The sequence below is a fragment of the Pristis pectinata genome, chromosome 3 (assembly GCF_009764475.1).
Source record: "Pristis pectinata isolate sPriPec2 chromosome 3, sPriPec2.1.pri, whole genome shotgun sequence".
Classification (NCBI taxonomy): Eukaryota; Metazoa; Chordata; class Chondrichthyes; order Rhinopristiformes; family Pristidae; genus Pristis; species Pristis pectinata.
In genome coordinates this window covers 37025999-37039935 of record NC_067407.1, presented here as the reverse complement: position 1 = coordinate 37039935, position 13937 = coordinate 37025999, and the positions used below count along the sequence as shown (strand labels likewise).

General features: G+C 39.1%; 1 protein-coding gene across 1 annotated transcript in view; it reads right to left on the bottom strand.

Annotated features, from left to right (window-relative positions):
- Positions 1–958: 958 nt before the first annotated feature.
- The window catches only part of dab1a (DAB adaptor protein 1a), a 105532-nt gene continuing 92553 nt past the window's right edge, over positions 959–13937 (bottom strand). Inside the window, 8 exon segments of the mRNA XM_052010718.1 lie at positions 959–1495; positions 1497–1539; positions 2307–2375; positions 3325–3478; positions 5313–5429; positions 5431–5475; positions 5850–5860; positions 6012–6140. Coding sequence (XP_051866678.1) covers positions 1390–1495; positions 1497–1539; positions 2307–2375; positions 3325–3478; positions 5313–5429; positions 5431–5475; positions 5850–5860; positions 6012–6140 — 674 coding nt within the window. The 3' untranslated portion in view covers positions 959–1389.

Here is a 13937-nt window from a genome sequence, read left to right as displayed (position 1 = left end):
AATTTGCAGTCAGTGTTTGCATTTACACACACTATGAAACTGAGACACATGAAATGATGGACCATACACTCAATATCCACAAGACAATGGTTCACTATTAACCCACCCTGCTGCATCACACTGCCCTCTGACAACAAAGATTCAAGGCAAGACTTGGGAATCACCTCTCAGTGAAGGCAGACATCAGTAATAAAATTCACCATCGTCATCAGTGCACCAGCACAGCCTTTGATTGATTGAAGAATAGGGTGTTGGAAGATTATGACCTCAGACCTGACACAAAACTCCACCAGGCAGTGGCAAACCCTGTCTTCCTATATTTTTTGAGACTGGGCTACCTACAGTACAAGAACAAGAAAGTTACCACCAACACTGTCTCCACAAAATCCAACAAATTCACTGTAGAATATGCAAGTTTATTTCAGTACTTTCTCCAAGGCTGATATCCCCAGTGTTGAGGACTCAAGTTACACTCAGTCAGCTTGGCTGGGTAGGCCACATTGTTCACATGAATGACACGAGCTTCCAAACAGAAAGAGATTACCAGGTGACAAAGAAAAGGATTCAAGGATGTGATCAAAGCCTCCTTGAAAAATACAATATCCCCAATGATGCTTGAGAATCCCAGGCTAAAATTGAAGAGATGGCACTTGGATGGTATGAGTCCCCAGTATCAGGAGGATTTGGATGCCCTGCATACCTGGTGAAAGGAACACACCATCTAACAAACCATCTACCTGCCCACCCTGTCAGGCACCTATTGCCCCATTTGTGGAAGGGTCCGAGGTTCCTACGTTTGTCTCATCAGCCACCTCAGTACCAACAAAAACTATGGCAGCAATTCATTCTCAATCCCAAGGGACTGCCTAAAAAGGATGCTTCCATATATTTGTTTTTTCCCATAGGTTGCCTTTTCAAAATCTCTTTGCAGTATTAACAAGAGCATCATCTTCACCCACAAAGTTTACATCATTTTATTATTTTTCCTTACATTATTGGCTGTTGCTCCTGTGTATACCTATCGAACATTTGGTGGTTACTCAGTTGAATCTTCCAGTTGGATATATAATACACTTTAACAGCTCCTGACTTGAATTCACTGAGTTAAAATCATGGCTTAATCAGCCAGTGTATGTAAATATAAACATTCATAAAAGAGCAAGAAAGCCATTTATTTTTAGAAATGAACTAACTTTTGCTTAACTGTCTTGTAAAAGCCATTACAATTTACTTCAATTAACCAGTTTTATTCATGTAATTTAACAGGTTCTGTAAATACTGAATTAAAGCAATCTGCTCTCTTGATGCAAAATTATAGATCAGCGAAAGTAATTTTTGAACACAGATCTGAAGTTCAAAACAAGGCCAAAACAGACTGCCATTTCTTTATTAACATGACATTATGTGCTCATTGTCCCCTAAGCATGTTTGGCCACCATTTTCTGGGGGAGGATTATTGCATTGCCGGGTCCTTTTCTTTGTCTGTTCACACATCAGACCAGGGAGACCAACAGCTCCACTTGCCACCAACAGCCACATCTGAAACATGAAGAAACAGCCTTTGCCATGAGTTTGAACACACCAGAAATTAAAAAATAGAAATTCATAACAGAAAATATTAGAACAAAAATGAACATATTCTTTAGAATTATTACATTTCATTTTTTTTTCTATCCTGTATGGGTCCCTGTTTACCCCAGTTGTAAGTTACTCTAAAGCTAGCCATTAGGGGATTTATATTATGGGCCTAATTTTACATGAGTAATCATAGCATAGCAGCAAGTAACTGTAATACTGGCTATTAGTGGGTACACGATATTGATCCAGGAGTAATGGAGGTGAACATGTTGATATTTACAATCAATTCCTACAAAACCAATAGCAGCTGCCAAATTTCTATGTATTTGTACATCAGTGCAAAAGTTCTAAAGTTGCTTTGTACGATTTAGTAAACTTCCAAAGGTTTTGTCCTCTCCACCATGGTGAAGGGAGATCATTTGAACAGATGTGATTGTAAGTTCTTTATGAAGTAGTCTCACAGTGAAATACCCTGTACATAAGTAAGATAGTTTCCAATTTACGTTCCCAAAATTCATTGTTTTCTACTTTTTGCATTGTATGACAACTGACATTGAGATCTAGCAAGAAAGAGATGGTGGATTCAAATCCACTTCAGTGAAATGTATCATGCTAAATCTGCAACAGCATGTGACGGCTGACTATTGGTCTAATTTAGCAAGAAATTATCTTCTGGTATCAAAAATAACATTATCATTTTTCTCCTTAATGCAATTAGTAATGCTTACTCTCCCTGGCGGTAATCTCGCAGGCAGCTCCACGGAAACCAGCAGGGCATATGCATACACACTGGGTTCCTATAAAGATAAAATAATTTCATTACTGATATTTGACAACAAATTCAAGTTTAATTCTGTTGTCTTTCATTGTAATTAGCTGGTATCAACCTGTGCTGTCCAGATGAGTACAAGGATAGAGGTTGTAAAATGTGGATACCATTGTGTCTGGTTTAATAAGAAGAAAAGGGAGCTGGTTTGTCATTCCATTGGAAAAATGGAAGAAATTGTTGCAAATGGTTTTCAAAATAGAAATCAAAATCCAAGAAAATCCTATTATCCCTTGAAAAATGGGAAAAAAATACTTATTTAGTTTCCATGAAATAATGGCTCCCCTTAAAATTTCTAGCTTTAAGGAGTAATTGTAAAATTCCATTTTAAAATAGAATGTATTTTCTTCATCATTAATAACCATTAACGATCAAGGAAGTTTCATAAATTTTTAGAGAATGTGATTATTACGTAGAATAGAAAAAACCCATTCAGAGAACACAGACTTCATATTACCGTGATGGAAAGCAAGATTTTTGCTATTATTTAGGTCATAAAGTCATAGACAGATTGAGTGTGGAAACAGCCCATGAAATATTAAGTACCTTTTTACACTAATCTTACTCTAACCCATTTTATTCCCCACACATTCCCATCAACTTCCACCAGATTCTACCGCTCACCTACACACTAGTGGCAATGTAGAGTGACCAATTAATCTGCTAACCCACAAACCTTTGGCATGTGGGAGAAAACCTGAGCATCCAGAGGTAACCCGTGCAGTCACAGGAGAACATGCAAACTCCTCACAGACTGCAACAGAAGTCAGGATTGAATGCAAGTCACTGGAGCTGTGAGGCAGCAGCTCTGCCAGCTGTGCCACCCACTTGAAATTACTGTGTTAATTCTAGGGAAGAAGAGTTGTTCATGTTTAAGACCCACATTATTGATTGTCCACTGGTCACTGATTGGGTAATACCTTTAAGAATAACGACTCCATTGTTGTGACATGGAGCACATCGACAGGAACTGGATTCGATCAGGTACTCATCCAGGGCTCGCCTCATGTTGGCTTTGATTCTGTTAGCATTCTGAAATGTGCTTGAGGTGACTAGATCATAAAGTGGTGCTGGCTGTAAAGAAAATAGTGTATAATTAGTAAAAATACACTGCATGTATGAAATAAAGATCTTCTGTAATACAGAGAGAGCAGAGCCACAGAAAGATGGGAACCAGGCTCTCTGCCTTGCAATCACTTTTTTTCTGCATGCTCGAAGATTTAGATCCCAGAGGCGTGTGTGATCTGTCTCATATGGCTGGGGGTGAGAGTGGTCTAACGACATATGCTTCTAAAGTTATTACAATCTTCTGAAGGCTATTGGGGCAAACAAAGTAACAGATGACAACATATACATCGAGGTACATAAATCTGTGCCAAGTGACTGAATGATGTGAACCCTTGTATCACTGGTAGCATAGTATATTGCCAATGTGAGGAATATTCACAGCTGGACACTCTAGACATCTTCCCACTGGAGCACCCGGAGAAAACCCATGCAGACACAGGGAGAATGTACAAACTCCTTACAGACAGCAGCCGGAATTGAACCCGGGTCGCTGGTGCTGTAATAGCATTACACTAACTGCTATGCTACTGTGCTGTTGACTGGAATTAATGCATTGTCTCCAATAGGATGTGGGAAACGTGTTAGAATAGCACCAACCACGAGAGCTTCCATTGTACATCTACACAATACTAATTGGTAAACGCGTCAATTATGTTAAGAGAAATTCTTGTCTGGTAACCTGACGCTCATAATACTGCTAGCACAAATGAAAGTCCTAAGGCAAGCCTAGAGTATTCCATTGTTTATCATATGCACACCACATATATTGACAAACCCATACAGACACTCATATATACTGTATGTGTGCACATACTGCTTGACATATATGCACAATACACACATGTACGCACGCACGTATGCATGCACACACACATGCATGTGCGCATACAGTAATTCTTAGTACTTTGACTGTTTAACAGTCATTGTCTAGACAATAAATTATTTGATCACAGCTTTGCTCTAAAATGCATGGTCATATACTGAAAAACAGTATTGACTGCAGGCTGGGTACTTGCTAATTGTTGATCCCACAATGTCAAAATAATAAGCTGTGATATACTTAGAGTCTTTAGCCTTGAAATTCTGGATCTGAAAGGGGATTTTATAAATATCAAACAGAAGTAAATTTAAACCATTAAAATCAAAGTAAGCCAGAACAGACAGAGAGAATTAATTAATATTAGTGATTGGAAAATTTAGTACTGGTTTTAGCAGCAATCAAAGTGCAGAGTAAGCTTGTGGGTCAGATTGAAAACATGCAAGTCATCCATTAATTAATTAGATGCTGTGATGGGAGGACTAGATATTTCCGTCTGGATTCATAGACCAAGACTATATCTCTCATCGAAAAATGTACTGCGATCCTGTGGAAAAAATGGTAAACCAATAGGAAGCAGAAATAAATCCAAACATAATGACAAAGAAACAGAGAAAAAAAACCAAACAGATGATAAAAGAAACCAAATTTAAAAAAAACAGGAATAGTCAGAAAAGAAAGAAAAAGAAAGTACAATTATAAAAGAAAGAATTCAGATAACTGGAGATAGTTGAGAAAATATCAAATATATTTTTGTCCCCACGAAGGCTACTTCCAAGTTTTTGCATTTACACTGGAGGGGAGAACTTCCCCTTTCTTTCTCCCTTTGCCACAGTGGAAAATAATTGTTAATTTGATGTTTATGATCTCGCATTTTATGGGCTGTGGAGTTCATTTACATCTGGAAGGAGAAAGGGTAAGAAATCTACAAAGATGCATATCAAATTAAGGTCTGGAAGCTCCAGCATTCAGAGTGCAAAAGATTCACACCACTTGATGACTCCCATTAGTAAAAAGATTTACCTTAAACTTAATGACTTCTGGATTGTACTCAACCGCATCGCCCCATTCCTGCATCAGCTCCACAGTTGGAAGCTCTTTGTGAGCAAGAGCTGTCACATGCTCACTTGCTCCTCCTCGCCACAAGTATTATGAAGTCTTCGTGTATTTTGATTTGTAATCCCCTCTGGTATATAGGATAGACATTGAATTAATTTCAAAGGAAAAAAGTAATGAAAAATATTCCCTGTTATTCCACTAATTTTTTTCACCACTTATCTTCAAAGATGATGTATAAGTGCCTACAATGGAGTGGAACCTTCTGTTACCTCAACCAAGTAGCTCGTCTACTTGGATGTGATAGCATTGTCCAGCCTTCAGGCAGAGGAGCAATCCAAAGTGGCTTCAATCCTCTTCCACTAGACATCCACTTACATTTCACGGAAGGAATCACAAGATATTTAACAAGGATTGGATCCAGGACTGATCTTCCCTGTCCCAAGCCTGCCTGTGAAATCACCTGCCTTCCTGGTTGTGATCACTTCATCAGCAACTTGGGACCTGCCTGATCTCTGTATTTCAATATCAAATAGTACAGTATAGTTAACAATTGAGTTATAAATAGAGCCCAACATTTATTTAGATTAATGATTGCCTTTCGAATAAACTTGCATTATATGGATATGCACATCTTTGTATGAAAAGCTGTAATAGTAGAAATACCTCCTTTTACATTCAGAAGACCATCACAACCTGCACCATCAATTCCAAATCCAACCCAGACTCCTTTAATATTGGCTCCTATATTAAAGCCTGCCTTTGCACAGTCCTTTACATCATTCAATGTGTAACCTAAAGATTAGAGGAAGAAAAATGCTATCAGTCAAGATTTTAATGGTTAACATTAATTTTATGAATTACAAGGCTCAGAATATTATAAAAGTAATAAAGTAAACAAAAGCAATGATGTCACAATTATCAATACATTAATGCTGTCTACATTTGCATCCATCAAACAATTTTTCTTCAGTTGGAAGCTGTTTATGTGGTCCCCATGGATTCTAATGGAAATACTCCTTCCATTAAAATGACATTTTCCTCTGGGCACGATGGATAAACTGTCAGCTCTTCTCCCAGATGAATTGAAAGACTCCTTTCTAGTCTCCATCAGTGTTTTTGCCTCTCAGAAATCAATATTAAAAATAATAGTTAGCTTTCATGTGTGTTTAGGCACTTGTACATTTGTGGATCGTTTTGGACTGAAACTCATTGTTCTACATTGGTACCTCATTTAATTCTTAGGATGCATTTCTGGGAACGTAAGCACTAATGGAATCAGCATCAAAAGGGGTAATTACAGCATTATATATACACAGAGAGAGCTACGTTACTGGCACTGCATCTGCCAGTAAGCACACGAGAATCTCTGCCCTCCCACATGGATCAATATGCAGGGGCTGCTTGTGAGGGCAGATATTGGGTGGATTGGGGTGACCAGTGAGGATGTTCAACATTGAGATGTAGGGCTCAGGTTCGTGCTGGCTGGCACAGTGAATACAGGCCATTGTTGGAGACTGGCAGAAGCTACTCCATGCATTGACTGACCACCCGAATCTTATGGTCTCTCTCATCATCTCCTTTTGGATCCAGTGGGAGCTACTGTCTCCTCTTCCCTTTGTCTGCCTGTACACTTCTCCCTACTCAAATGACTTCTCTATGTAATAAAGCTTATTGACCAGTGACCAGAATGAAATAGGAAAAGCTAAATCATTATCTGAATTGTTTGAACTCAATAGTGAGCTTGGAAGGCTGTAATGCTTCTAATTTGCTGTGCTGCTCCTTGATGTTCTTTCGATTGTCCCTGCTAACATTGAGCGTCATTTGAATTGTGTAGGAGGCATAAGACAGAAAGCTCCATATAGAAGTGCAACAAAGAATTAAAATGACTGGCATCTCTAAAATTAGGGTCATGCATGTGGTCTGAAAGAAGATAATCTGCAAAGTGGTCTCCCGATCCAACTGGCTTCACAATGTAAAGGAAACTGTAGTGAATATGCTATAGTAAGAATTGCACTTATCTCACAAGGAAAGAGATTGCATGGTCCTGGGTGGTGGGAATATGGAAGGTATTGCATCCCTGGTGGTTTCCATAGTAAGGTAAAAGAGTTTGCGAGTGGACCCAGGTACTTAAGATAGTATATTCCCTCAGAATGCTGAGGAGAGAAGGGAGCGAGTTTATGTTTGCTGATGGTATCGTGCTGGAGATTCAGGAGTTGGAGGAACATGAAGGCTGGTGGATTTGGTAGTGTTCTCAAGGGAAACCCTCTCATGGTCCTGAGAGGGAGAGATACTGGTTATTGGTTTATTATTGTCACATGTACCAAGACACAGTGCAAAACTTTTGTTTACATGCCATCCAGGCAGATCATGTCATGCATAAGTACATCAAGGCAGTAAAATGAAAACAGAATTCAGAATATAGTGTAGCAGTTACAGAGAAAGTGCAGTGCAGCTAAACAATAAGGAGCAAAGGCCACAGCGAGGTAGATTGGGAAATCAAGAAAATTCATTGGGAAGGGTGAATGAGGAATATGTAACAGGCAGTAGAAGCTCCTGTCTATTGTGGTTTTTGATTCAGAAATATAGTAACTGCAGTTCTTTTTTCCTTTCAATTAATTCCCTTGATGTTTTTTTTCTACATCTTCAACATGCAAGCTCTTAAAGCTATGAGTTAGCTTCTCCTGATCATAATTTTGCTTCTATTGTTTTTTTTAATCACTTACAGTTTCCCACACTGTGGACTTTAAAACTTCAATAGACATACCAGGGGATAAAAAACTAAACCAAGAAAGGGATATTGAAATAGGTCCCCATTCAGTGAAGTATAAACAGCCACCTCTGGACAAGTGGTGTTATGTCATTCTGTGCATGTGCAAATTAATCAAGCAATCTTGGAAGTATTATGAGTTCTGCAATAATCAATTCTGCATGTAATGCACAGCACAGATAATATTCTTATCTATGATCCTTGCTACTCAGTCACAGAAAAATAGTGTGGAGCTAAAAGCAATGTGATTAGCTCGAAAGCAGCTGTGTAATTAATTTTGGATCTTAGGGCAGCACTTGCTTGGTTTGAACAATGGTCCTGTTCATTCACCGCAGGGCTCCATTGATAAATATGTCATGATTAGAACTTTTCTATACATCTACCACATCTTTTGGCACTCACGGGGTGCAAAAGGATACATTTTATCAGCTCCCAGCAGTAGTCTCCTAGCAGCGGCGAAGAAAGCTCCTCCTGCCAGCGAGTGAAAACATGACTCTATCTATATTAATACAGCCATTTTATTACCTCAAAAGGAACTTAAAAAATGGAAATACCTACTGACTTGGCAAAAAGATACATTAAGATTGGTTGCTATCTGACTATTTGAAATTTGCTATCTTATTATTCTGGAATTCATGAACATATGTGTCACCAATGTTCACAAAAAAGAAAAGGTAAGCATTTATAAATGTGACTTAGATCATGGTTTTGCATTTAGAAAATAGCTGTGAAACTGGATTTCAGCCTTCTTTGGTGTGGTAATCCTGCTTTGTGTATAGCATCAAAGGTCTAATTGGATCGTCCCAAAAAAAATCATTAAATTGACAAAAAGATACTAGAAAGCAGCAGTAGGAGGTTTAACCTAGAAACATGCACTCTAACTGCATCTATTTGGTTCCCACCAATTGGACCAAACTCAGCTGAAGGCAGCTTCCAACTACTTGCTGCACTTCAAGAAGGGCGTGAGCCCTTGAAGGCAGGTCTCCATGGCAGCCAGACAGCAGCAACACAAATTGTGGCTGTCATGAGGAGAAAGAGGCTGCAGGGTAGAGACAGACTGCTTTCACTTTCACTCAAAGGGACATGTGAGCTTTCATTAGAGAGGCACATGTCCCAAGGGGGACACCGTGTGCCAAGGGAGTCTGGAAATCAGCCTCGCTCACCATTCAAAGAATCAAGCAGGAGGTGGCTCTAGCTCTCTGCACTAGGTATGAGAATGCCAATTCATTCAAGCAATGCAGAAATAAGTGGAGATTGCATGAACTGTGATATCAACAATGTAAATAGAACATTGAAGTCAAAAAGCAAAAAAAAATGTGCAGATGCTGGAAATCTGAAATAAAAATAAAATAATACTGGAAACTCTCAGAGGTCAGGCAGCACTTGTGGAGAGAGAAAAAGAAATAATATTTCAGATTGAAGATTTTTCATCAAAAGTCGAAGCCATTTTGCTCAAGTACATATGGAAATGTCCAGTCTAATTTCCAATTGGCGCAATTTCACATCGTTAGTGTTGTTTGTGCAATCTACTTTATGTTAATTCAATTTATGCAAGATTTGCACATAGAAATGGGCATTAATCGATCTAATTTCTCAGCTGTTGTACTTAAATTCCAGGTTATTACTGAATCTATTGGGAATGTCTTTATTTTGGAAAGCATACACATGTAGAGTGGAATTTATATATAAATTGGTAAGATTTAAATGCATGGTAAAATGCACTACTAAAACTACTAAATGGTAATCTACATACATACAGCAAACGTTAAAAAAACGTATATTATGAAAATGATTATTCCATACCATTTAGGATAACTGAAGCACATACCCACTGGAATTATATAATGATATATTTGAACCTTTTTCTGTAAAATGATGAAGTTCAGAGATTAATTTATTGGCTTCTGGGACATGTGTGCAGTTAAGCAAAATAGAAAATCCTGCAGATAAAACTGAGAGGGATAATTATTTCATTTACCTGAAGAATTTCTTAAAGCAGATTTAATATCTCCGCTAAAATAGGACCCTGGGTTTAGAAGTGCATTGCAGAAGTGGTGTCACTAAGATTAATATGGATTCTGGATGTGGCAGAGATTGACCCCTTCTTGACTTTATTGGCGATACTAGTACACTTGGGGATGAATCTATAAAAATCCATTGTGGCCCCATCTGTGAATATTATAATAAAATAGAAGCAGGTAAGATACAAAATGTACTTCTTGGATCAACACTAGATGCCAGGGACACATGTGGGTCCTTAGCATCAAGCATTAAGTGGGCCATGTAATGGAATTTAAGATGGCGAAAACCACTTTCAGTTAGGGATAGTAAAATGAGGAGAATTAAGTTGTCTGCCAGGTTAAAAAAAGTTTGTGACATCTCTTGGAGCACTGCATGTACCCAGCAAAATTCAGGTACTCTCCTCCTTTACTCCTGCTGAGCCAAGTATCACAGTTTAAATAGTCATTCTAGTGTGGATAACTATTTAAAATGGGCTTAACTCCTGAATTTCTGCAGAGGAGAGTGATGGTGAGAGGCAATAAGAGATTACCCCAGATCCACTAAAAGGGAGGTATTAGGTGTTTTAGCAGGTTTAATGGTGGATAAATCCCCAGAGTCTGATGAGATTTATCCCAGGGTGCTTTGGGAGGCAAGGGAGGAAATTGCTGGGTTTCTGAAAGACATTTTAAGATCTTTGCTGGTTGCAGGTGAAGTGCCAGATGACTGAAGGACAGAAATTGTGATAGCTTTATCCAAGAAGAGCAACAAGGAGAAACCAGGTAATTACAAACCCATGGGTCAAATGTCAGTGGTAGGGAAGTTATTGGAATAAATGCAGGCGCAACTTTAATCAACTCTTGGAAAGGCAGGGATTAATCAAAGAAGGCTTTGTTAGGGGAAGATCCTGTCTGACCAATTTGATTGAATTTTTCAAAGAGGTAACAAAGTGTATGGATGAGGGGAGTGTGATAAATGTAGACTACATGGTCTTTGATAGTGGCTTTGACAAAGTCCCACATGGGAGACTTGTCCAGAAGGTTTGAAATCCAGGGCAGGTTGGCAAGTTGGATCCAAAATTGGTTTGGTAATCAGAGGCACAGGATGATGTTCAAAGGTTGTTTATGTGAATGGAAACCTGTGAGCAATGGTATACCACAGGGATCGGTACTGGAACCCTTACTATTTGTTATATACATTATCAATCTGGATGTGAATGTAGATGGCATGATTACTGAGTTTGCAGATGACATGGAAATTGGTGTGGTTGTTGATAACGAGGAGTATAGCCTGAGGCTACAGGACAATATTGATGAGTTGGTAAGATGGGCAGAGCAATGGCAGATGGAATTTAATCAATTAATAATTTAATGTAATAGATAAGGTGAATACACAGTCTTTTTCCTAGGGTTGGGGAATCAGAAACTAGAGGGCATAGGTTTACGGTGAGTGGGGAGAGACTTAATAGGAACCTGAGGGGCAACTTTTTCACCCAGAGGGTGGTCCATATATGAAATGAGCTGCCAGAGGAAGTGGTTGAGGCAGGTACATAAACAACATTTAAAAACCACTTGGACAGGTACATGGATAGGAAAGGTTTAGAGGGATGTGGGCCAAATGCAGGTAAATGGGACAAGCTTAGATGGGCATCTTGGTTGGCTTGGACCAGTTGGTCCAAAGGGCCTGTTTCTGTGCTGTATGATTCTATGAATTTATGACTCTATGCTTCTAATCCTGATAAATCCTGAGAAAGCATCCTATCTGGATGCATCACGGCTTGGTATGGCAACTGCTCTGCCCAGGACCACAAGAAACTGCAGAGAGTTGTGAACACAGCTCAGTGCATCACGGAAACCAGCCTCCCCTCCATAGACTCTGTCGATACCTCTCGCTGCCTTGGTGAAGCAGCCAGCATAATCAAAGACCCCACCCACCCAGGTCATTCTCTCTTCTCTCATCTCCCAACAGGCAGAAGATACAGGAGCCTGAGGGCACATACCACCAGGCTCAAGGACACGGTGATAAGAATATTGAATGGTTCCCTTCTTCGATGAGATGGACTCTTGACCTCACAATCTACCTTGTTTGACCTTGCACCTTATCGTCTACCTGCAATGCACTTCCCTGTAGCTGTGACACTTTATTCTGTATTCTGTTATTGTTTTCACCCTGTACTACCTCAATGCACTGTGTAATGAATTGATCTGTACAAACGGTATGCAAGACAAGTTTTTCACTGTACCTCGGTGCAAGTGACAATAATAAACCAATACCAATTCCAATACCAAAAATGTGAGGTCTTGCATTTCTGGAGGACTAATAAGGCTAGTACTTACATAATGTATAGCAGAGTCCTAAGGAATTGTCCAGCGTAAGCACAGTATTGAGAAATATAGGGACCTTGGATTCCTGATGGTGGTAGCACAGGTTAAGAAGTCATATGAAATAACTGCCTTCATTAGTGGGACATAGAACAGCAGAGAGGATATGGTACAACTATATAATAGATTAATTATGCCACAATTGGAGTACCATGCACATTTTTGGTCACCACACCACAGGAAGCACGATTGGAGAGGTGCAGAGGAGATTCACCAGGATGTTGCCTGGGATGGAGTGTTTCACTTATGAGAGAGACTGGAGAGGCTGAGTATGTTTTTTTTGGTGCAACGAATGTTGAGGGGAGACCTAATAGACGTGTACAAAATTATGAGGGGCATAAACAGAGTAGATAGTAGGAAACTTTTTCCCACACAGGTGTCTGAAAAGGCATAGGATCAAAATAAGGGATAAGAGGGGAATCAGAGGAAAAATTATCTTAATGGGCACTTGAATCACCAATGAAGGCCATGGGCTAAGTACTGGAAAATGGAATGAATATAGATAGGTACTTGATGGTCAAAATTACATGATGGGCCAAATGGCTTTTTTTCTGCTATGACTCTATGCCACATGCAGTGCCATAAGACCTCCATGGGAAGTTCAGGATAAGGGCTTATATTTTAGGAAATATTTTCAGTTTAAAACTTAAGTAGCATTGAATAAATACACACTTTCACTCAGCATTTTCTGACCGAGACATTCATCGCTCACCTAATGCTAACTTTATCTGTGTTGAGGGGGAAAATCTGCTCTTTTCCATCTGGATTTCACTACATTCAGCTTCTATCTATCTGTCTTTGTTCACAAGCATTACGAAGAAATGAACAGGATGTGACTGGAATTATTTGTTCCTTTTTATTGTTCATTCATGAGATATGGGCATTTTTGGTGAGAATAGCACTTACTTCCTCAACATTCTTAAATTGATTGGCTTTGCTGGACCAATTTAAGAGGCAACAAAGAATCAAAAGCATTGCTGTTAGTTTGACGTGACAACTACATCAGACTGATTAAGGACAGTAGATTTCTTTTCCAAAGGATCATAGTGAACCAAGTTAGATATTATATTAATCTGCCAGCTTCACTGCCACTATTGCTGAAACTGGCCTTTTAATTTCAGATTATTTGATTAACTGAATTTAAATTCCACAACTGTAATGTTGAATACCACCAGGTTCAGAAACAGCTTTTATCCTACATCCATCAGGTTCTTGAAGCAACCTGCACAACCCTAATCCTACCTCAACAACGAAACACTACAGACCACCTCTTGCACTACCACAGACTTGTTTTGCATTGCACTTTTGCACAGTCTTTGTATTTGTATATTTGAAAATAAACTCAGCTTGGACTTGGTGGGATGAAAACTCATGTCTCCAAGGCATTACTCTAGGTTGTCGATTACTGGTCATTAAATAACATTATGCTACTGTAACAATTGT